The sequence below is a fragment of the Lampetra fluviatilis genome, chromosome 23, assembly GCF_964198595.1.
Source record: "Lampetra fluviatilis chromosome 23, kcLamFluv1.1, whole genome shotgun sequence".
NCBI classification, from domain to species: domain Eukaryota; kingdom Metazoa; phylum Chordata; class Hyperoartia; order Petromyzontiformes; family Petromyzontidae; genus Lampetra; species Lampetra fluviatilis.
Genome location: NC_136297.1, coordinates 5491348 through 5515768, shown reverse-complemented (window position 1 = coordinate 5515768; position 24421 = coordinate 5491348). Strand labels below are relative to the sequence as shown.

At 51.7% G+C, this 24421-nt stretch overlaps 1 protein-coding gene across 2 annotated transcripts in view; it reads right to left on the bottom strand.

The window, feature by feature from the left end:
• Positions 1-24421, bottom strand: part of LOC144940635 (acetyl-coenzyme A synthetase, cytoplasmic-like) — a 55072-nt gene that overhangs the window by 16532 nt on the left and 14119 nt on the right. The window contains exons 2-9 of one of the 2 annotated variants that reach the window (XM_078866892.1): positions 23584-23779; positions 15743-15834; positions 13599-13702; positions 13001-13073; positions 10461-10536; positions 9672-9849; positions 9243-9305; positions 295-432 (exon numbers count right to left, since the gene is read on the bottom strand). In XM_078866892.1, coding sequence (XP_078723018.1) covers positions 295-432; positions 9243-9305; positions 9672-9849; positions 10461-10536; positions 13001-13073; positions 13599-13702; positions 15743-15834; positions 23584-23779 — 920 coding nt within the window. The remainder of the gene's footprint in view (positions 1-294; positions 433-9242; positions 9306-9671; positions 9850-10460; positions 10537-13000; positions 13074-13598; positions 13703-15742; positions 15835-23583; positions 23780-24421) is intronic. The other variant, XM_078866893.1, reaches the window with a different exon arrangement.

The window sequence follows — 24421 nt, the reverse complement described above, 5'->3', positions numbered from 1 at the left end:
CGGTGGTGGTGTGTGTGTGCCGCGGTGGTGGTGTGTGTGTGCCGTGGCGGTGTGTGTGTGCCGTGGCGGTGTGTGTGTGCCGTGGTGGTGTGTGCGTGTGTGCCGTGGTGGTGTGTGCGTGTGTGTGCCGTGGCAGTGTGTGTATGTCCCGTGGCGGTGTGTATGTGTGTGCCGTGGTGGTGTGTGTGTGTGTGCCGTGGTGGTGTGTGTGTGTGCCGTGGCGGCGTGTGTGTGTGCGCTGTGGCGGTGTGTGTGTGTGTGTCGTGGCGGTGTGTGTGTGCCGTGGCAACTTGCCTTGGGTTTGCCGGTGGAGCCGCTCGTGTAGAGGATGAAGAGGGGGTCCTCGGCGTCGCACCACACTGGGGGGCAGTCGGTGGATGCCACCGCCATCTCTGCGTGCCACCACACGTCACGGCCCGCCTGCCACGGGGTCTGCGGGTGTGCAGAGAGCACACACAGACACACACACAGTCATAGAGATACACACACAGGGTCGCGGAGATACACACAAGGTCAAAGACACACACAGACATACACACAGTCATAGATACACACACAGGGTCGCGGAGATACACACAAGGTCAAAGACACACACAGATACACACACACAGGGTGGCGGAGATACACACAAGGTCAAAGACACACACAGACACACACACAGTCATAGATACACACACAGGGTGGCGGAGATACACACAAGGTTAAAGACACACACAGACACACACACAGTCATAGATACACACACAGGGTCGCGGAGATACACACAAGGTTAAAGACACACACAGACACACACACAGTCATAGAGATACACAGAGAGGGTCGCGGAGATACACACAGAGTCACATAGATATATGCAGTTATAGAGATACACACTGAGGGTCAAAGAGATACACGCAGTTATGGAGATACACACCCACCGTGATAGAGATGAGCACAGGACCAGAGATAAACACAGGGTCGTAGAGATATAAACAGTCACAGACACACACACACACAGGGGCACAGACGCATTTATAGAGATGCACGCACAAACAGTCGTAGATATACACACACACAGATATTCACTAAACGGGGGTTTCGACATCACCACGTTGCTTGTGCCAGGCTAGATGCACTTTAGGGTTATCACGTGAAATGTGGAAGGCTCTCTGCTCAGGGGCTAGATAGACCCAGGTGTTACGAGTTGACTGAGAGATGCACCCACACTGTGCCAAGTCTTATAAACAAACGGGCACACACGGAGCACACACCGAATTAGCACACAGACACAAAGCTCCCCCATATAGCCTTAACACATGTTTGGGGCCAGAGCTGTTAGCGAGCAACTATGAAGGCCGGCACGTCACACGAGGGGGTGGGTGGCCAGCACCACGTCCAGCCACTAGGGAAGGCCTAGGACCAGTTCAGATAACCATCACTGGTGTTCGTGGCCGTGAATGGGAATAAAACTCGGTTCACCGGGTGCATAGCGCAGCGCACCAACCACCACACTACATACACATACAAAGATGGGCACACAAACACACACAGAGGTGACATGGAGGTCTCTCTCCCACATAAATACACAACGTTTCTATTTTGAGCACGGTTAGATGTTTGAGCAAGCGCTGTTAGTGAGATGCTGAAATATCAGTTGCACGCACACGCGCGCATGCACCATGCACGGTACGCTGTGTTGGGAAGGTCACTCTGGACGCAATCTGTTTCTGGTTACGTAACGACCCGCGACTGAAAATGCAACACATTCATAATTAGCACTGTGTTTGGCTCTACAATAAAAGAAAAGGTATATAGTAGTAGACGTTTCGGGCAATGGCCCTTCTTCAGAGTGCATAAATAAAGAGGCCAGCAGAGAGAGAGCGAGCGAGTTGATGACCTTGGACTGGATTGTTTAAAAGGGCGGTAATTTGATTGCGTCTTGCAACTGCTGCGGGTTCTTGAAATGATGGCGTGGGAGTGATTAACACTCAGCGTGTGGAATGAGGGTGGGGAGGACCGAGCGCACAGCGTTTAGCGCTGGTATCAGTTGCCCGCAAGTCCACTCAGCTCCGCGTCCTCCTTTACCGCATCGGCCTATCTCCTCTGCACCCGTGCCGCACCCTTTTATCCCCCCCCTCTCTATCCGGCCAAACAGAAGCTGCGTTGGACATGCGGTTGGCGGGTGGGCATTTCGGGGCTACGCCATCCAGACAAGAATTTGATCACCTGCCTGTGGAGCTCACTCACGGGACTGCGTGTCACACGCACGCACAGACTCAAAACACGCGCACGCTTACAAAAGACAAAGATCCCCCGTATAGCCTTAACAGGCTGTTGCGGCAAGTGCTGTTAGCGAGTACCGATGAAAGCTGAGGGGGTGGGTGGCCAGCAACCACGCCCCGGCCGCCTTTGTCTCCCTAGCGGTGATGTTTACACGCCGCACCAGGTACTCAATTGAGGCCGAGTTCAAGACCGCTTCAGATAACGGTCACTGGTGTTGGCTGTGAGCGGTAATCGAGCTCGGGGTCGCCGGGTTCGGAGTGCGGCACGCTAATCGCCACACTACCGCTCACACACACACAGGCGTACACAGAAATAGGGAAGCACTGTCAAGGATGGCTCGGAAAACAAATGGTGGCGTGGTTAACAATACGCCCAGCTGCCTTCGTTCGGCCAGCGGTGACGTGTTTACACAATGCACCAGGTACTCGTTTGGCTGAGTCGACCTGGGGGAAGCCCAGAACCGATTTTGGATATAACTCGATTTGCCGGGTTCACAGTGCAGTGCGCTGACCGCTACACTACCTCTTCCCACGCGCACAGGATTACGCGCAGTCTTGCAAAGACACAGCGTTACACACACACACACAACCACAGACTTGAACGCATATACTTACAGGCATACACACACACGCAGCCGCACAATCGCATACATACACACGCATACATATACAGAAGAACAAATCAACACAGGGGAGGGCGGCCTAGGACCGATTCAGTCACTCGCCACTTGTGTCAGCCGTGGTCGGGTGTTGAAATCAGATTGCTGGGATTCCACTGGACTACTGTTGCCCACTTATACACAAACACATATAAGAGACAAAGCTCCCTGTAACTGTTTCAAACAGGCACAGATGTTATTTAAGAGCACTCCATGTTTAGCAAGCATAGAGAAGAGAGGGAATTACTATGGCCGAGAAGACCTGGAGTTTCGACAGTGCCATGCAGCCGATGGAAATATAATGCTGCTTAAATTATTCTGAGTGAGACCTCCGCTGCAAAACCATAACCAGTCACAACCACACTGCACCCCCTCAGCTCCCTATGAGTGATGGGGAGTTGAGGGGGTGCAGTGTTTGTTGATACATAATACCCAGGCAGGTGCTTGTTTTTGGGGGGGCTTAGAGTAAGGTCCAAACCTTTTCATGGCACATTCAAGTCTCCCACTCCTCAGAGTAAGGTCATCATCATACTTAACATGGTTGACCAATAAGGAGCCATCCCTTGAATGGGCTGGGGGCACTGATCAGCCTCTCAATGTATTAAACTATGTGGTCAAAAAAGATGTTAAATAATGGAGGGGCCAGAGGACATCCCTGTCACACCCAGAGAAAGGCTCTGACTCCAGGCCACACAGCTTTACCTGGGCCAGCCCACCATCATAAAGGCCCTTAATGATGTGAGCAGAGGGTCAGGGACCCCGAAAGCACGAATAACTGTGATCCCTAGCCTATTGATTATATCATCAGCCTTGACCAAGTCAATAAAGCACATCAAATTAGCCTTAACAGACTGTTGGGGCAAGAGCTATTAGCGAGCACCTATGAAGGTTGGCACGGCACAGGAGGGGGTGGCTAGCCAGCACCACGCCCGACCGCCTTTGTCTCCCCAGTGGAGATGTTTACACACCACACCGAGGGGAGACCCAGGACAAGTTAAGATATTCGTCACTGGTGTTGGCCATGAGCGGGAATCGCATTCGCGTCGCCCGGTTTGCAGCGCAGCGCGTTAACTGCTACACTACCACTCCAGACATAAAATGACACACATACTGATGCACACACACACACCGATACACACACTTTGCATTACGTGGGTCGTGGCCAGCACAGACCCAATAAAAATAGGCAACGGGGAAACAAGGGGGCACGATGACCCTGTAAGAGTATCCCTTCTCCCCCCCCACCATCTCCCCACCCCACACCTTTTCCTCCCGCTGAGCCAGGAACTCCATGTGAGGGCCATTTATTTATTTATAATTTCCAGGAGGGCCACGCTGAGTTGTACGACGCTTTTGTCAGGAGGGTCCTGCCGCAATTAGTTTTTACTTTTTTAAAGATGTTTTCAGCCAATGAATGACGAGTGTTTATTATACTCGCGGGAGGAAACCGGATCGCCCGGAGAAGATCCGAGGTTCGTAGTGCAGCGCGCTTACCACCACATCCCCGCTCGCCGCACACACACCTACACACACACACACACCTATGCACACACATACACATGTTCATGCCATAAATCAGAAGGCCAAGTCTGAAAGTGCCTGTGCCAAGCCGGGTGGCATAAAAATTGTTAGCATGGCACAAGGGCAGAAAACATCTCTCTGCTCGTACACACACGCGCGCACACACACAGAGATTAATAGGTGTGTTAATTTTACACACAGTCAAGGTGCCCTTACAAGCTGGGCAGGACCGTCTGTTAGTGAGCCTCTGTTAGACAGCATGTGCAAAATGTTTAGTAGGAGTGGCAGCAACAGAGGATGAGGCCTTGCCACTGTAGCTCTGGTGTTGGGAATTCTGCTGCTGCTGCTGTTTCTAATTTGTTGTTCATTAACTTCTACGATGCAGTAAAGCTCGAGTTTTCAATGTATATAATCGCGTGTGCAAATTCTACATGGATATACAAGGTGGTCGAAAAGTCAGGATACATCAGGTTATTTCATTTATTTTAACACTGGCATTAAAACATTGAAATTGTTTATTGCTGAAGTTAATATTTAATATTTTAATATTTTACCTTTGATAATGATCTATTTATCTTCTTCCATTTAAAAATGGAAAGAACATTGACGAAAGAGTTCAATTCGTCTTCATGTACGCTAAAGAAGGCAGCTGTAATCTAAAAACAAAAATCCTCACTTCATTTTAAATTCATGCATCGTGCATTCATGTCCATAGAAGTCAGCTTGAACATTCGTTAAAGTAAATTAGACAACCCATTTGGTTCAGTGAAGGAAACGAACCCAATGTGTCCTGACTTTTGAGCCACCCTGTGGTACAATTCCCATTTTTATATATTTAAACATCAAGGTCAAGAGGTCAGAACAGCAAAACTTTGTTGCGGAACCCCGAGCTCTCCAACACGTGCCTTGAGGTTACATTAACGAGTCGAGCACAATTTCAATGAACCTCCTGGAGGACTGCGGCGGTGACGTCGCTACGTGTACACAGTGCAGCGCTTCCGTCAATCCACTGCTGGAGGGGAAGCCTCCCCCCCCCTCCCCCACGTGTAGCGCCGGCCGCGGAGGTCACGCCGCCACACTTTACCGTGCCGGTCAGCGCGGCTTGGTGAAGCCTACAACGGCAGCCACTGCAGTGACGCTAAGGGGAGGGGGGGGCGATCCTGAAAGTCATTTTAAAGTCAGGTTTTTTTTCTTTTCTATTTAACAAGGATTCAAAAACTGTCGTCAGGCAGCCCGGCATCAGGCAGTCCCTACAGCTTCTTTCTCCCATCCAGTTCTTTTACGGAGGCCCAAACTGGAGCTATTCCCGTTTAAAGTAATCTAGATTGAAACACGAATTTCTTCAAGAACTGCTTTTTTGTGTTTAGTTTGTCGTCCTTCCTCCGCACCTCCGACTAGCACGGTTGGATATGTACGGCGAGAAAGAAGTTAAATGTACGAACGTCCATATGGGCCGCTGGGCCAATGACCTTCTGGCATCGGTGATAGGAGCAGCAGCGGCCGTTCTCAACTCCTGGTGATCATCATCATTATGATCGTCCTCGTCACCGTATCCCTTCTGCTGCTGACGTTTCTGTATTATTCCTCTCTGTTCTCATGCCTCCTCCTCATCCTCCTTCCCTCCATCAGTTTACTACTTTCACTTGTCGTCCTCTGCCTATGTGGCCTCCTACGTATATATTTGACAAGGGTTCTTGGGTTCTGCACTCCCACCAATTCACTTTCCCGGACACCTACAAACAGCTCGCAGCAGCAGTGGCGGTAGTAACAGCAGCGGTAGTAACAGCAGCAGTGGTAGTAACAGTAGCTGGAGCGACGGTGAAAGCTGTCAAACGCACGGTGCTGGAACGGACGACGCCACGAGAAACGGTGATGCCTGCGAGCAGTGTGGCAAGGTAAGAGGAAAAAACGGAAGGAAGTTTGAGCTGACAACAAGGGCCATGGTCCAAAATGTCATCTGTTGTAATTGTCCCCATATCTTTTGGGACATAGTGTTGTTATTGACGAACGTGTTGAGTGTTATTCTTGTTGCTTGTTCCTCGGCACCGCTGCCGACACAACAGCAGTCAAATCGCAACGAGAAAACTGAACGCTTTTGAAATCGGTTCAGTGGATTCGAGTGTTCGCCTTTGGGCCTTGGCAGCAGTTGTAATCTTAATGTTAATCTCATGCGAACAACGGCACTAACATTGACAGTCATCGTCATAACTAGTCTATCCGTAACGCTAACGAAACCCTCATTATGACCCAAGTGGTAAATAATAAATCTATCCCGGCCCTAATCGATACTCGAGTCTTAAACATTAACCCTAAGCTTACCCAAAAATCTCAAGCCTAACCTTCATAAGACCCTTGTCCTTAACCCATACTAACCCAAAGCCCAATCTTACATTCATAACTAAAACTAATTGTAATGCTAGCTTAACACCTTAACTATGAGCTGGCCATAACCCTAAAACTATTAAACTCTTAATTATAATCCAAACCTTTCTCAATTATAACTCGAGTCTTAACCCAAACCTAACGATCACCGTGTCAAAACTCTCCAAAGTCTTAAAGCCTAACCCTAAACCCAACCGAACTCTAAGGCACTTTTAAGGCAACTTCCATCCACACACGAACCCTTAACGCCAACCCTGCCAGCAACCGTAACTTCTCTCCACATGACTTGGGGTAAACTTCACCTCTTCCTAGGGCGTCTACTTTATTAACTTCACATGCAGGTTGTTCTCGCAGCCAATGTTACGATTCGTGATTGACGTTTGTGTCGGGTGATGGAGGGTTCTTAATTACACAAATTCGGTCAGATCGTCACAGGGCCTAACCCGCAAAAAAACACTTTATTAATTGCCGAGTCAATTTGAAATTAGGTGGGCATCTGACCAGTCACCCTATAAATCCCACACAGCGCAAAGAAAACTGTCGCTTGGCACCAGGAATTTGAAAAAACCAGTGACGGCCGCTAAAATTATCCACCGTGGGACCAACAACATGCGGGGGGTGCCAAGAGGTCATTCTCGCGGCCTGACCAACGCTCGCCATGCCACAGAGCATTCTGGGGCTTCACCGTTTCTCTCGCAGGCGGAAAGACAGGAAGGGGTGAGTAGAACGGAGGAGTGTGAAACCCAAACACAGCCGGCGTGTGATATTTTGTCGATGTCCGTCAGACCTTCGTATGTGTTCACGACACTGATTGTCGAAACCGGTCCAGAGTTTTGCTTGCACCGAATCGATTCTGATGACATTATGCCATCCCAGAAGGCCTTGCGGTCGACAGGAAGTGTACACTCCCAGTAGGCCTCGTGGTTGAGTAGTGTAAACATAGTCTAATTATTTATGTTGCATATCAGGCTGCCCAATAGAACTTCAAAATCATCGGTTGAAGTGATATCCTGTGCTGAAAAAGTGTCTGCCATCCTGAACATAGTGATAATAATGTATTTATTTACACAGGAAATATTCACAGAGTCTCACGACTCTTCTTCAAGAGGGTCCTGCCCAGTTTGTGCAGTAGGGGGCAATGTTACTGTTTCTCATCTCACTTGAGTGATTTGCAGGTAATATTTTAGTATTGGGATGTTTGGCTGATATCATTGTTTTTATTAGCTACGGAAGGAAACTGGAGAACCCGGAGGAAACTTGTGCAGAAGAGGGAGAGATTATACCAACTCTACATGGAGAGGTGCCCGAGTTGTGAATAATATCCAGGCCCTTCTTGCTGTGTGTTGACCACAGCGTCACCCATCATGCAATGCAGGATCCTAATGTCCTGGCAAGACTCACCGGGTCCTCGCTCAGAGCTCAACACTGACAACGAACATCATCGTCACGTTGATTACCTTTGACCATCGCGTGACGATGATCAACTTTTTTTTAATCATGATCATCGGCAGCAGCATCGTCAGTCATCATGATCATCAACATCGCCAATCATGAGCATCGTTATTAATCATCATGATCATCAACATCGTTAATCATCATGGTCATTGTGATCGAGATAATCAGCATCATTAATCAAGATCATCAGCATCGTCAATCACCGTGGTGATTATCATCATGATCATTATCATCGTGATCATCACCATCATCAGCGTCATCAGCAACATAATCGTCCTCCCTCCAGAGTTCTCAAAACTGACCACCACTTGTGCGGACAGGTCAACAGTGGTTGCCCTTACAGACGACCGTGTCCCCTGCCACGGCAATGTGGAATTTCTGCCGGCAGCCAGGGCTGGAAAAGAGACCAACGCCAGACCCCGACATTTGTTTGTATTCGTTGAGATCGGACGGAGACGAAAAACGGAACAAAGCAAAGCGCAGTGCGGTGTTTGGGTTACACATTCCAGCTTGCGTTAATAATTGCCGTGTACCGGCAAGAGTTCACCCTTTTTCCATTGGCACATCCGAGCCGAGCCAGCGCGGGGGGGCCCTCATGGTACAGGCGGTTTTCCCCACTGATGTTGGCCGAGCCGAACCGGAACCAAAACTGTGATGTACTAGGCCGCACAAGCAGACATCTGAATCTTGCTCGGGGCTCACTACGAGCGACGTCGGTCGATCGGCACGCCGTGAGATACGCGGCGTCGCCAGCGCCGCGTCGCCTACGCGCGAGCTGACTTGCTCATTGCGCGCGACCCCTACGGTAACGGCTCGGCTTCCTCAGTGGGGAAAAACACACAACACCCGCGCCGCCTCTTGAGCCACGCCGGGCAGGCTCGGCACGACCACGGCGGAGGGGGCGCGGCTCGGTTGTACGGAGGAAAACGAGGCCGTCGAGCGGCCCTCCCGGGGCCCCGGTTACCTGTTGACGGACACAATGTCGGCCGCGCGGGGTATTCTTCGAATCCGACTGGGCGGGCGAGACCTGCTGGAGGGAGGCAGAGCCCTGAACCCACATCGTCCTCCTCGTCCCCCAGAAATACGCGGACGGAATCGCTAAGGCAGTGGCCTTTCCAGTCCAATGTGTTGCCACACTCGTAAAATAATAATGCATAGCGCCTCTTGTGTCTGTGCGTGCGTGCGTTGGGGGGGGGGGGGGGGGGCGTTTGTGTCTGTGTGTCCGCGTGTGCATGCGCATACATGTGCGCATATGCACGCGTGCGTGTATCCGTTTGTCTTCGTGTGCGCATGTGTGTATCCGCACGTGTGTGCGTGTGTGTGCGCATGTTCATGTGTGTGTGTGTGTGTGAGCGCGCATGTATGTGCTGGCGTCCACTCTTCACAGCTTTACCTGGAGGCCGGGACAAGGGCGCTTGGGTTGTGGGGAGTGCGACCCTGCCTTGCACTTCCCCTTCGTCTCCTTCCCCCCTCCCCCGCTCGGCTGCGCCCCCACGCTCTCCTCCTTTCCGTTCTCCGAGTCGCAGCCCAAGTGCCGGACCACAATGCACCGCTCCACCACATGGCGGCCCCTGTGGGCATTGAAGCGCGCACGTGTGACTCCCACGTGTGACCGAGTGTGACTTGCGGACACCGAGGCAGGCCGCCCGGAATAGAGGACCCAACTCCTGCAAGACAGTACTGGCACTGCTGGCAGAGATTACTGGGACTGCTGAGTAATAATCATCATCATAACGTATTGATTTCAGCTAGCGTCATGCATTCAGACTGCATCTCAAAACGCTGTAAAATGTGTTACCGGCACGGTTTTTCGCACGGAGGAGCGGGAAACCACAGACAAAGCAGGAAGGTAGCCAGCAACCTCCAGGAAGAGATTACTGGGACTCCTGGAGGAGAGTCCTCGGATATCATGCTTCCTGGAGGAGGCTACTGAAGAGCATTAAGACCACCCCATTGCCCAGTGGAGTGACGCATGGTGTGACGCGTGGTGTGACGCGTGGTGTGACGCGTGGTGTGACGCGTGGTGTGACGCGTGGTGTGACGCGTGGTGTGACGCGTGGTGAGACGCGTGGTGAGACGCGTGGTGAGACGCGTGGTGTGACGCGTGGTGTGACGCGTGGTGTGACGCGTGGTGCGACGCGTGGTGCGACGCGTGGTGCGACGCGTGGTGTGACGCACGCACCTGTCGATGCACTTCTGCAGGGCCTCGTTGGCGATCTCCTTGAGGTTGACGAGCTTCTGCCCGCGGTAAAATCCGTCTGCAAAGCACAAGGGGGAGGAGGACATGGTGCCTACATTAACCACAAGCACCACCTGATCAAACGTAATTTTAAAGCACAGAAAAAAGAAAATCATTCATATGCTCGCAATATAGAACAATTTCCAACACGTGCTTGTATTGAATTAATTAACGGGGGCGATATTCAACAGTTCTCGAATAGCAACACAACTTTACACTAAAGTTGCGCTTATATTGGACCATCTTTACCAGAGTTACTGTGACCCGCAGTTGTGAACAGACAGACAGAGCTAACGCATTACCCCTTTGATCAATGAGGCCGATATTAAACAGGATAGGTTCCCGATAGCAGACAACTTTATACTCAAGTTTTGTTGATGTTCGATCATTGTTATGCAGACAGACGAACGGAGCTCATGTGTTAACGTGTGGCTCAGGGGAAAAGTCAGAACACTGAGCGAGCACTGCTGAGATCCTGCGAGTGTGTTTGTGTACATGCGTACATGAATGTGTCTGTCACCCCTGCCTCTCCCACTAAGCCAGTGTGGGGCTTTACATTCCTGCCCACTGATCCTGGTTGGCCTCTGTTCTTGCAATATGCCAGTGTCTATGCCAGTGTCTACGCCAGTGTCTACCAGAGGTGTGGACTCGAGTCATGTGACTTGGACTCGAGTCAGACTCGAGTCATGAATTTGATGACTTGCGACTCGACTTGGACTTGCATAACAATGACTTTGTCCCACCTATGAGATGTGGACTCGAGTCATGTGACTTGGACTCGAGTCAGACTCGAGTCATGAATTTGATGACTTGCGACTCGACTTGGACTTGCATAACAATGACTTGGTCCCACCTCTGGTGTCTACGCTGCGAGTGCATGTGCATGTGTGCGTACATGACAGTTTAAGTGTGCGACTGCGCGCGTGTGCACACGAGAGTGTGTGTAAGCGCATGAGTGTGCATCTGTTCAACTGAGCACCAAGTAAATTGCTAATTGTTCTTGAGCACGCACTCAAGAGATCTTGTAAATTCATACTTGAGCCTCTCAAAAATACGGCGACAGTTTTGGCCTAAAATTCAGTCGGACTAAGTGCACGACCAACGTTAAATATGATGGGGTTTGTGCGTGCGGCCATGACCACAGATTCACTGCGCTTGAGAACCCGGTTTAACCGCGGGCAGTCGAAACCCAGACTCAAAACCCAGAATGTCAGCGGTGCCAGCTCAGCGTCTCTGACCTCTGAGCTTAAATTGGAAACTAATTTCTTCAGAAATGCTTTTCCGTTTAGTTTGTTGTCCTTCCCCCGCATCTCTGATTAGCACAGTTGGCTGCATATGGTGCGAAAGAAGTTCAACAAACATATGAGCCACCCAGATATCTCCACTCACCACTTCTGTTATTGTGACATTTTAAACAATACTACAATGCAAGAGCCGTGAGGCTTAATGGTGATTCGTTTTTGATAAGGCATGCTCCTACACATCTCACATCTCATCTCAGCACATTTAAAAGGGCACCTCCAGTGGCAGCGGCTGTCCCCTGTGTAGCATAATGTGACTCAAGCACCTGGCCTGCAAACAAGCATTTCTCTGCCAGTAGGGATGGGGGGGGGGGTAGTGGGAAACGATTACTGCTGCTGTGGTGGAACCACAATTAGGATTGAAAGCCTGAATAGATTCGGTCCGTCTGTCTCAACGGGGAGGCACGACAACGCTTGTAAGAACGATCCAGACATTAACGACATTTTAGTAGAAGGTTGCGTTGCTATTACTGGCCTACCCTGTCGAAAAAGCAGCCGAATTTAGCAAAGGGTTCTTGGCCAAAATTCTGTTTAAACCCAGGGTGTGTTAGCGGTGTCGCTAACACAGCTTCCCGTCCACCGTTATTTATTCTGATCACATCCGATGGTCCGATAGCAGACTTAATTGAACTGTAATCGAGCCAGAGTGCCTTTAGCAATGATTGAATAACGACATCACAATTACATTAAGCCGGTATGGAGAGTGCGCGCTTTGGGTGTGTGTGTGTGTGTGTGCGCGCAAGTTGTGCGTTTGTGTATGGGGAGTGGTGGATGGCGCGTGGTGGATGGAGCGTGGTTTATGGAGCGTGGTGTAGCGGTTAACATGCCATGCGATGAACCTGGCGCCCCGAGTTCGATTCCAGCTCACGCCCACCAACACCAGTGACAATTATCTGAACTGGTCACGGGCCTCCCCAAGGTCGACTCAGCCTTTAACGAGTACCTGGCACGATGCATAAATGTCGCCACTCGGATGACAAAAGCGACCAGGTATGTCACTGGCCATCCACCCCCCCATGAAGACCGGCACAGAACACAGGTGCTCGCTAACAGCACTTGCCCCAAATGCCTGTTAATAGGCTATACAGGGGGCCTTTATCTTTGTCTTTTGAGTGCCCGTTTGTGTATAGGGAGTGTTGGTGACGCACGGCGATTTAGCGTCTGTGCGTGTGCGTGCGTTACCGGCTGTGATCAGCATGCAGCACTTGGAGTCCAGGATGCGCTCGCTCAGCGAATCGGAGGAGAAACCTGCGAACTGAGACGACGCAGAGGAAGCGTGTTCACGCGGCGGCGGTAGCACGCCCTGCACACACACGCGCCGGGTGCCTGCAGCGTCCCGCAGCGTCTCGCCACTTCCCGATGCATCCCACTGCCTCGCCACGTCCGCTGAAACTCACGGAGCCTCACGGAGCCCTTGCACGACATTCGAGCCCTGCCTTCGTCTTCCCCGTGTTCCGCAATAGCCCAGCGGGGGGGGGGGGGGGGGCGGTGTCCTTCTGCGTTGTCCCCAATGCCCGGACGTGCAATGTGGTGCCCACATCACCGTTTCTCGAACACATGCCCCTTCTACGTAGGCATGTTGAACTTCTTCTGCACAGTACGTAGCCAACCATGCTAGCCCTTGACAGATGCGTTCCGAAATCGCCACAATCCATCGCACGTCCTCCCATCATGCAATGCCCTACTGCTGCACACTGGTATACCTGACTAGCGCTCCGGCACCACACACACTGCTGCAAGCCAGTATACACCCTGCTGCACCCTGCTGCACACTGCTCACCACGATGGAGTGCACGGCTCCGATGCGAGCGCAGGCCAGCATCGCCACCACGAGCTCCGTGATCATGGGCATGTAGATGGCGACGCGGTCGCCCTTGCCCACGCCTGGGGGCACGCGCGCGGAAACGCACACACACCACGGGGGGGGGGGGGGGGGGCAGGGACACATGGAGGCACGCACACGGAAATACACAACAAGGGGCATGCATGCACGGGGATACATAGGGACACAAACGGGACATGTGGGGACACACGGGCATGCGTAGGGACGCATATAAATGCGGAAATCAAACTCGGGTCGCCAGGTTCCTAGCACTGCACCCTTAACCACAACACTACTACTCCCCACATAGACTCGCGGCGACACACACGTGAGTGCGTCGACGCAACGTGAGATACAGCAGCAGAGGCAAACGCAGCACACAAGATCACGAACACAGGTCCGCGCAGAGACAAAATATCCCGCGTTTAGTAATTTCCATAGATATTTTTTAGAGGAGGAATCTGTGGTATGTGAGCACAGCAGCAACAGCAGCAAAATCAAAAGACAAAGCCACCAATGTGGCTGAGGACGATTACAGCAGGATCCTTAAGGGATAATGAACAGACGAGGTGTTTGTTTATCGGTCGTAGACGAAACACGCGCAAAAAATCCAAATAGGTAGTTGCCAACATCATGTGGGAGCAAGAGGCGCGAGAAAAAAAAAGTTAGGTGCATGTGCAAGTCAGCTCTGTGTTTTGGTCTAACGGGGAATTAAGGCGGGGAGAGAGAAGTGAGGGGATCAAGCAGTCGATGAGCGGCCAAGGGGATTCCAGAAACACGGAGCAGCAACGAGGAAATACTTTTTAGCAAAACAAAGTTTTAACAAAATGGATTTGAAAAAAATCGGATTAAGGAGAGGCGCCTCTGAGGTACGGGGGGGGGGGGGGGGAGTCCTTTAGGGTAATTGGCAGATTTGTTTGAGAGGAACTGTTAGCGAGCGCCTATTAAAAACCGACACGGAGCTCGCTCCCCCGCCAAAGCTGCCTTTGTGTCTCTCCAGTGCTGAGGTTTACACGCGACCGCACAACAAGGTACTCATTTGAGGCCGAGTCGACTCAGGGGAACACACAGGACCAGTCCAAACACCACTCACTGATCACGTTATTTATGGCCGGGAATTCAACTCGGGCAGCCAGGACCGATAGCCGTAGAGTGGCAATGGAGCTACGAGTGCAGGGAACAGCAAAGTGCCACCGCTCACCCACAGAAACACAAAGATCCCCCTTATAGCCTTAATATACTGTTGGGGCAAGGGCTGTTAGCGAGCACCTACGAAGGCCGTCACGTCAGACGAGGGGGGTGGGTGGCCAGCAACTACGCCCGGCCACCTTCGTCTCCCGAGTGACGATGTTTACACACCGCACCAGGTACTCAATTGAGGCTGAGTCGACCTCGGGGAGCACCACAACCGGTTCGGATAACCGTCACTGGTGTTGTCTGTAAGCAGGAATCGAACTCGGGCCGCTACACTCCCGCTCCCCCAACACGGACACACCAACACCTGCCATTCGCCTCTAAGTGACGGTGATGTCACCACGGCGCCTGTGCCAGGCCAGGTGCACGTTGAGGCCACGTGAAGTGTCGAAGGCTCGCTGACAGGAAGGGCTCGGGACAGACCCAGGTGCCTTGGGTTCGCTGACTGAGATGACTGGTAGATGCACCCGCTGTACCCCGTACTTTTCCAACTTAGACACACACACAAAGATCCCCCGTATCGCCTTAACAGACTGTAGGGGCAAGTGTTGTTAGCGAGCACCTATGAAAGTTGGCACGGCACACGTGGCGGTGGGTGGCCAGCACCACGCCCGGCCGCCTTTGTCTCCCTAGTGGCGATGTTTACGCACCAGGTACTCATTTGAGGCTGAGTCGACCTAGGGGAGGCCCAGGACCGGTTCAGATAATCGTCACTCGGTGCTGGCCGTGAGCGGGAATCGAACCCGGGTCGCAAGGTTCGTAGTGCAGCGCGCTAACCACTACACTACCGCTCCCCATGACACACATGCGCACACACGCATGCGCACACACGCATGCGCACACGCGCCAGCAAAGTGACTCATGGGCAGGAGACGCACGGGGCCAAGCGTGTCGTGCGTTTTGTTTACCGTGTGACAGCAGCACATTGGAGCACTTGCACACCTGGTCCAGCAGCTCCTTGTAGGTGATCTGGCTGCAGTCCCCCGGTTCATTGCCCTCCCTGTGCACAAAGACAAAGCCCACCCACGTAGCCTCACACACCTGTTGGGGCAAGTGGCACTACTTTATGACGCAGGTGGTGTTTTATGAGCATTTCTCCTTGATTATTTTTGTTAAAATTGTTAAGCTTGTTTGCCCGGGAAAGCCTCACCGAGTCTCAAGACTCGTTTTCAGGGTGGTCCTGCCAAGTTTTCGCAGTCGGGGGCGATGTTGCCGCCATCCCAAATGAATAATTTGCAGGTGATGTTGCAGCGTTGTGATGTGTTGGCTCATGCCAGTTACATTTTACGTGTTTTTGTATTGACAATGGCAGGAAACCGGAGAACTTGCAGGAAACCCATGTTGAACAAAAGGGGAGAATACAAACGCTACGCAGAAAGGCGCCCCAGTCGGGAATTAAACCGAGGCCCTTCTTGCTGCGAGGCACAAATGTTGACCGCAGCGCCACCCTACTGCCCTTATCCAGTTAAGGTGGCCAAATTATTATTCATATTCAAAACCGCATCTGGTTGACGCACTATGGCCAAGTAAAAATCCACTTCATGCCTATTACGAATGATTACCAGCATCTTTAAGGTCCGGTTCAGACATCACTCGCCGCTGATGTTAGCCGTGGCCTGGAATTAAACCCTGGTCGCCGGATTGGCACGGTGGTGCGGTTACAGCCACTCCACTGCTTCTAAGATGCCCCATATAGCCTTGACAGACTGTTGGGGCAAGTGCTGTTAGCGAGCACCCCTTAAGGCCAGCACGGCGCACAAGGGGTTGGTGTGTGGCCAGAACCACGCCTGGATAATTAAATGTAATCGAATGTCATAATAAACCACGAATGATGATGTACGTCAAAGCACGGAGTCAAACCTGAATTGTAGACGATTGTAGGAGTATCTTGAGGAATGGGATGGGAGGGGAGGGAGGGTTTGCAAAGTGGTTATACAAAGACGCAGGTCGCTTTTGTAAAGGAGACTGACTAACCTTGTCTCTTGAATGTTCACCTGGTTAAACAAAGCACACTTGAAATATCCCAAACACGCACCCCCCCCCCACACACACAAACACCAACACGCACGCCCCCACTCAGAACAGAGCAAACACGGTTAAAGGTCTTGACGAGGAAACTGTAGATGTGGCCGGTTGATGCTGAAGGGGCTCATAGTGGCCTCAATGGCCCTGTCAGAGACACTGATCCTGGGTCAAATCCGGGTTTCAGCTGCCTTTGATTAAACATCAGAATCTGTATTTACACTGGAGGAATCCGATGATGCTTCATAGCTCAGTGAACACGGGTTCTGGTCCTAGCCCGGTTACCAGCGGCTCACGTAGAGAGCAGTCGATTCACACGGTGATCCATAGACTCACGCAGAGACTGATAGATGCACAAAGAGCCTCGTAGACTCTCACAGAACCCCATACATTCACATAAAGACCCATAAACTCAATACAGAGCCCCATAGACTCACATAAAGAAGCAGAGACTCACATAGAGCCCCATTAGACTCCCATAGAGACTCAGACTCAGACAGATTGAGTTGTGTTTAAATCGGGTTCTCAAGTGTAGCAAGTTGATGGTCTTAGCCCGGTCAACAAATGACCTGATAAGAAACCTCCATGCAGATTGGGCAGCATTGGTCCAAATCAAGCGGAAACCGGTCCACAGTTTTGCTCTTCTTGGACCACTGGCTCAAGCAAGGCCGACTCTGCTCACGAGGCACTGAATGATGAAACCAGTCCACAGTTTTGATTGTGTGCAACACAATCCTGCTGAAATGTCTACACTCGAAAGGAATGCCATGTGGCCGATGGGATGTATGTAAGAAGGGCACCCCGGTGGCGAGATGTTAACTATGTTGCCTTATATGCAGGAGATCGTAGGTTCGATCCCAACCCTGATGCCTGCATCTATTATAAAAGTTCGGCATTCTATTTGTCCATTCGTCCATCAACCAAATTAGAAGAGCAAAGAATAAGAGCCTTTCAGAAGGCCTGAATCTAAAAGTTATAGAAAGTGGACCCCCCCCCCAGATGTGTGGAGGTAAAAAGTTGATCCAAAAGAGTTCCAAAATTTGTAGACCCCCCCAAAAAACACGCTCCTTCGGAGTGGGCAGGTAGGAACTTGGTTGGACAGCGCATTCGTGCGATCCGTGTCACGCGGCGCAAGCTGCGTGGGGCGGTGCATCACGTGGTGCCGAGCCTGCCCGAAGCGCTCTATGAAATACAAATCGAGGGCGTGGCTATGCACGACAGACAGACAAATAATCCCTGGTGGGCAGTGTGGAACTGTTGTTCCTTCCTGTATAATTCAGATTGTCCTTCATCTTCACTTCCGATTAGCACGGTTGGGTATGCACGGTGCAAAATAAATTCAATACACCTACATACATCGAACTGCTATCAACAACAGCAGCAGAGTGCAAGGGTCGTCTCTAAGCGATTAGAAGATTATGTCAATGTTAAGCTGTCAATCAACTGCTGGATGAATGCCCCCCCCCGACCTCCCCCGTGCCATGTAGGCTCTCGGGGGGCTGTTTAACCGAACAGTATTCGCTCAAACAGGCAAGTGTTGGAAATTCCACATTACCGTGGTAGTGGTGAAAATAATTGTCCATAGGACGACCAGTGTTAATGTTCCAAATAGTGGTATTCGTCTTAACGACCCTGGATAGATGATAATGATGGGCTGAGATGACCTCTTGAAAGCGATTTCAACTGGCTGAGAGCTGAGGGCACCATCGATACAGACCTCCACGACCAACGAATATTTGCGATTCAAGGCAGCGGCTTGGGAGAAAAACGTGCGGCACTGTAATTCATCAAAAAAAAAAACGTGAGCTGCAGAATCAATATCAATATCCGTCTCGTGAACATGCGCACTCAGCCTCTCTGCCTGTGTCTTCGTCTCTGTGTGTGTGTGTATGTATCTGTGTGTGTGTCTCTGTCTGCCTCTGTGTTGGATTGTCACAGGAAATCTGTCTCTTTGTGCATATGTCTATCCATCTCTCAGTCTCTCTCTAAATTTGTGGACATCTGTTTGCATATTTAATGATCGGTTGTCCTCCGTGTGTGTCTGTCTGTGTGTCTCTCTCGGTCATCTCGGTCAGTCGACCCGTGGCACCTGCTGGGTCTGCCCCGTGACCTCCTGCCAGCGGGCGTTCGACACTTCACGTGGCCTCAAGGTGCACTTGGCCTGGCACAAGCGTCGTGGTGACGTCACCGCCACTTAGTGGCGAATGGCGGTTGTTGTTGTTGTCTCTCTCAAGATGTACGTTTATCATCCTCTCTATCCGTCTCTGCATCTGTCACTCACTCTCAGTGTCTCTGTAAACCTGTCCATCTATTCCTCTGTCTCCCTTTGTCTGTGTGTCTGTCTGTCTCTCTCGATGTGTCAATCACTGACTCGGCCTCTCTGTCTTTCCCTGCCCTTCCCCCCCGTACCCCTCCTTGCCCTTCGTGACCCCGAGTGTGAGCCAGTCTGGGCGCTGCCCGGATCCAGCTGTAGTCCGGGGAGCGGGGTGACATTGACAGCACAAACACGTCGCTGGAATTCATGGCCAGGACCAAAGACAAAGTTCCTCCGTATAGCCTTAAGACTGTTTGGGCAAGTGGGCTTAGCGAGCACCTATGAAGGCCGGCACGGCACGCGAGGGGGTGGGTGGCCAGCTCCACGCCTGGCCGCGTTTGTCTCCCCAGTGAGGATGTTTACACACCGCACCAGGTATTCATTTGAGGCTGAGTCAACCCAAGGAAGACCGAGGACCGGTTCAGTAAATGGTCACCGGTGTTGGCCGTGAGCGGGAATCAAACTCGGGTCGCCGGGTTCATAGTGCAGCACACTAACCGCTACACGACTGCCACGTCACACAAACGCGCACGCACGGATGTACACACACGTGCCTACCAGCCAGGGCTCCCTGTGGGTCTGCACGAGTGTGGCTCCGTGTTTGTATGCACTCTGAATGTGTGTGTGTGTGTTTGTATGTGTTTACGTGTGTCTATGTGAGTGGGGAGCGGTAGTGTAGCGGTTAGCACGCTGCGCTATGAACCTGGCGACCCGGGTTCGATTCCCGCTCACGGCTAACACCAGTGACGATTATCTGAACCGGTCCTGGGCCTCCCCTAGGTCGACTCAGCCTTAAATGAGTACCTGGTGCGGTGTGTAAACATCGCCACTGGGGAGACAAAGGCGGTCGGGCGTGGTGCTGGCCACCCACCCCCTCGTGTACCGTTCCGGCCTTCATAGGTGCTCGCTAACAGCACTTGCCCCTACAGTCTGTTAAGGCTATACGGGGGATCTTTGTGTGAGTGGGGAGCGGTAGTGTAGTGGTTATTGCGCTGCGCTATGAATTCGCAGACCTGAGTTAGATTACCACTCACGACCAACACCAGTGACAATTATATGAACCGGTCCTGGGCCTCCCCTAGGTCGAGTCAGCCCCAAATGAGTACCTGGTGCGGTGTGAAAATATCGCCACTGGGGAGACAAAAGCGGCCGGGCGTGGTGCTGGCCCCCCACTCCCAAGTGTGCTGTTCCGGCCTTCATAGGTGCTCGCTGACAGCACTTGCCCCAAAAAATAGTTGAGGCTATACGGGGGAGCTTTGCCTTTGTATCGTGCTTGAATGCCCTTATGTATATATGTTTAACTTCTTTCGCACCATATGTAGCCAACCGTGATAATCCGAGGCGTGTGTGTTTGTATGCATGTATGTACGTGTGTGTGTGTGTGCATGGAGGAGGATAGTGAAGCACGCGACTGTGCAGTTGGAGGCAGTTGCCCTCCAACAGCGGAGGAGCGACGCTCATGACAAAGAGCAAAGCGCTGCGCTAGCGAGTCATCTCAAGCCAGTCAAACCACGGTACACCTGGGTCTGTCCCATGACCTCGTGTCAGCGATCCTTCGACACTTCACGTGGCCTCAAAGTGGCGCTCGCTCACAGCACTTGCCCCAACAGTCTGTTACAGGCTATATGGGGAGTCTTTGTTTTCTGCCCGTTCCTGTGTGCACTACCTCTGTGTTTGTCCCCTTGTGTGTTTGCGCGCGTCTTTGCACGTTTGTGCATTTGTGTCCATACGTGCATGTAAGTTTGCATGTGTGTACATGTGTAATTTGCCAGTGGGCAGCATGCATCTATCTCTCCGTGTCAATATAATATTCAACATCAACATTAATTATTCATACCACACCTCGAATGCATTACACCTCAAGGCACCCAGACCAAAGGAGCATTGAGACAATTACTCGGCAAGGAAGTGATTGCAGACCAAATGCAATGTGCGTGAACGATGCAGGCGAGATAATGTACACAGCAAAAAAAATGTTTTACTAAATCGACAAAGCTAAGATGTGCCTGACTGACCAAGTAAATCCAACATTTTCTTAAATAACAACACTGCGTGTGTGTGACCTTAAAGGTAAAAAATTATATAACAGGCAACGCGTTGGCGAAGAGATTTTATCTCCCACGCCTGTTACGCAGGAGGTCGTGAGTTTGATGCCGCACCCTGACAATGCCTGTTGTTGTATATCTGGAATCCGCGTCTTCTCTCTCTTCCCGTGGTCATCACGTGGATCGTTCTCAGGGTTTCTCCTCTGGTTTTGCCCCCCCCCCCCTACTCCACATTTTGATTATTTGGCTGCTCCTATATATTCCCACATACGCTATAAGTCACTTGACTATCACGTGTGGCCGGGCCACCTCTGAAACACAGCGTAATAGCTCAGTGGGCTTTACCTGGTAAAATAAATTTGTTTTAGTTAAGTTTAACAGCCCATTAAAAAGAGAGGCCAGAAGGGAGACAGAGTGGATGACAAGGTTTGGAGGACTGGACTTGTTTACACCTTTGGGGGGGCTGATGAGAATTACATTTGAAACATGTTTTAACACAGTGCACTACCATAATCGATATTAAATAAAATACATTTCCTTGTTTCAAATAGAATACATTTACTGTCAATTACAAATCTCACACACACCGACCGGATACTAATCATGTACGTGTGTATATTGAACTTCTTTCGCATCGTACGTAGGTGCGAGAGATAATATTTACGACGACTATCGACAACATTAACTCTGCCAGAGAAGAGGAGCGGTCGTGGAGTGAATTCCGCCCACCACGGCCGTGATGGATGGAATATCGGTCCGCTTGCTCGCCCGCCCACTCGCCCACTCGCTCGTCCCCACCACTCCCGGAAATTACAAGCCTCGCTCGACCTCGCTCGGGCGATTGCCGGCGGAGATTTTAATCTGCTAAGTTGAGCTGATTGATGAGCACTTTCTTGGCCACGCGACCCCAACGCGCATTCAATCACTAAAATAACCATGCGAGCGCACACACACAACGTGCACAATAAAAATAACCTCGCGCGGTGGGCTGTGTCAAAATATTGATTTGTTTGGTTTTGTTTCTGACGTCATTGAACTGGCTGCATCGGTGGAAGTGGTCACACAGACTGACGCATGACGCAAAGGTTTATCATCATCGCGAGCCGCGATCTATCCTCTGCTGGAAGAAGGCCTCCCCCGTCAAAGCCGTCGCCATCTCTCTCCGCGATGTAACTATAAAAGTAAACGTTGGGCCTTGGTTTGGGCCTTGGTTTGGGCCTTGGTTGGGCCTTGGTTGGGCCTTGGTTGGGCCTTGGCTTGGGCCTTGGCTTGGGCCTTGGCTTGGGCCTTGGCTTGGGCCTTGGCTTGGGCCTTGGCTTGGGCCTTGGTTGGGCCTTGGTTGGGCCTTGGCTGGGCCTTGGCTTGGGCCTTGGCTTGGGCCTTGGCTTGGGCCTTGGTTTGGGCCTTGGTTTGGGCCTTGGTTTGGGCCTTGGTTTGGGCCGGACACCATCTCCAAGAGGAGTTGATGGCCGGTGGTCGAGACTTACAAACGAGTGGCAACCAAAGGAGGGAAACATGTCCCATAGGACGTCCAACAACAGAGATGGGAAAAATATCCAGGTTGGGTATCATTGTCATCATCATAATCGTCATAATCATCATTCCTCTTGAGTTTTTTCCTGTTTAATTTTTCTTGGTTTTTTTAATCACCAGCTCCAATTGTACTATCAGCACTTCTTGAAAAGAACACATACCATAGCACCACCACTGTTGACTTCTGCACAAAGTGGTACTCATTCTACCAACTCCCCGAAGGATGATGGGCTGAATCAACCCCCCCCTCCCCCGCACCAGAATATAAACTCGTACCCAGACCAGATATCCCACTTATCAGTACCACCCGAGGTGGCATCACTTGAACGGGTTCCAATTTTTACCATGTGTGCAATCGCCGCGAATCGTGCGATAACCACTTGAAAAGAGTGGGGCTGCCGCGTCGATCAACTCGCATGACTAAATGCGCCGCTACCTTGGGCCTATCTAGATTTGAAGTTTTTGTGACTGCAGGGATCCATACTCTTTGGTTCTCCCGGTAAAGTCACGTAGATATAAAATAAAATAAATCACGACGTTTCGGGCGCAACACAAGCGTCCGTCATCAGGTGGGACAACCACAGCACGTCACTTTACCGAAAGAACCAAAGAGTATGGCTACCTTGGGCCTGGCACCGATTTCCACTCCCCTGGGCTGTGGACGGTAACTGCGATTCGCTCGCTCACCACCCACTGAGCCAACCCCGGGGCGGACTGAGAACTCGCGAGGCCAGAGGAGCCTCACCGCAGGAAGCGACCCGGTCGCATGTCGTGCAAAAAAGTCACCGTGCGCCGGAGCGTTTTAGGCACCGGTATTTTGCCGGCGGCCGCTCACCAGTAGAAGGCGACCTTGTCGCCGAGTTTGTGCCGGTGGACGTTCAGGTCGAGCACGTTGTAGCAGGCGTTGGTGGTGGCCCCCTTCATCCACTTGATGGACACGGGGCCCTGCCCAGGGTCGAAGTTGTACTCAAGGCTGGGGCCCGTCGGCAGGGTCTCCCAGTGGAAGTCCTTCGCCACCTCCGCCCAGTACTCTGCACACAGTGACAAAGATCCCAATCCAGTGTAGGTTTAGCTGATCGTCCGGACAAGTGCTGTAAAGGAGAGCCACGGGCAGAGCTGGTTTGAAATCACTTGAACACTGATGGTAGCCACGGTCAGGAAATTAATCTCAGATGCCTCCGATAAAAAATTGGGTTCTCAAGTGGCGAGTTAATGGTCTGAGACCGGTTACCAATGACATGCATACAGATACACAAACTCATGTCGAGATTCGTATAGAGATTAACACATTCCTGCGGAGGGAGCTGGTAGGAACGTTTGGTTGCTCGGTCAATGGCCAGGGTCAACGGCGGCGTGGTGTATTCCGCAAATATGCCCGACTGTGAGGGCGGGCACAAGCCGGCGTGAGTAGGTTAAACGTTGAGTTTTATAAGGGCACCACGGGGTGACCAGCCCCTCCCCACCCAGCCCCACCCCTCTCACCCCCCACCCAACCCCACCCTCCCCACCCAGCCCCTCCCCACCCTCCCCACCCAGCCCCTCCCCACCCTCCCCACCCAGCCCCTCCCCACCCAGCCCCACCCTCCCCACCCAGCCCCACCCTCCCTACCCAGCCCCTCCCTCCCCACCCAGCCCCTCCATCCCCACCCAGCCCCTCCCTGCACGACGGACGG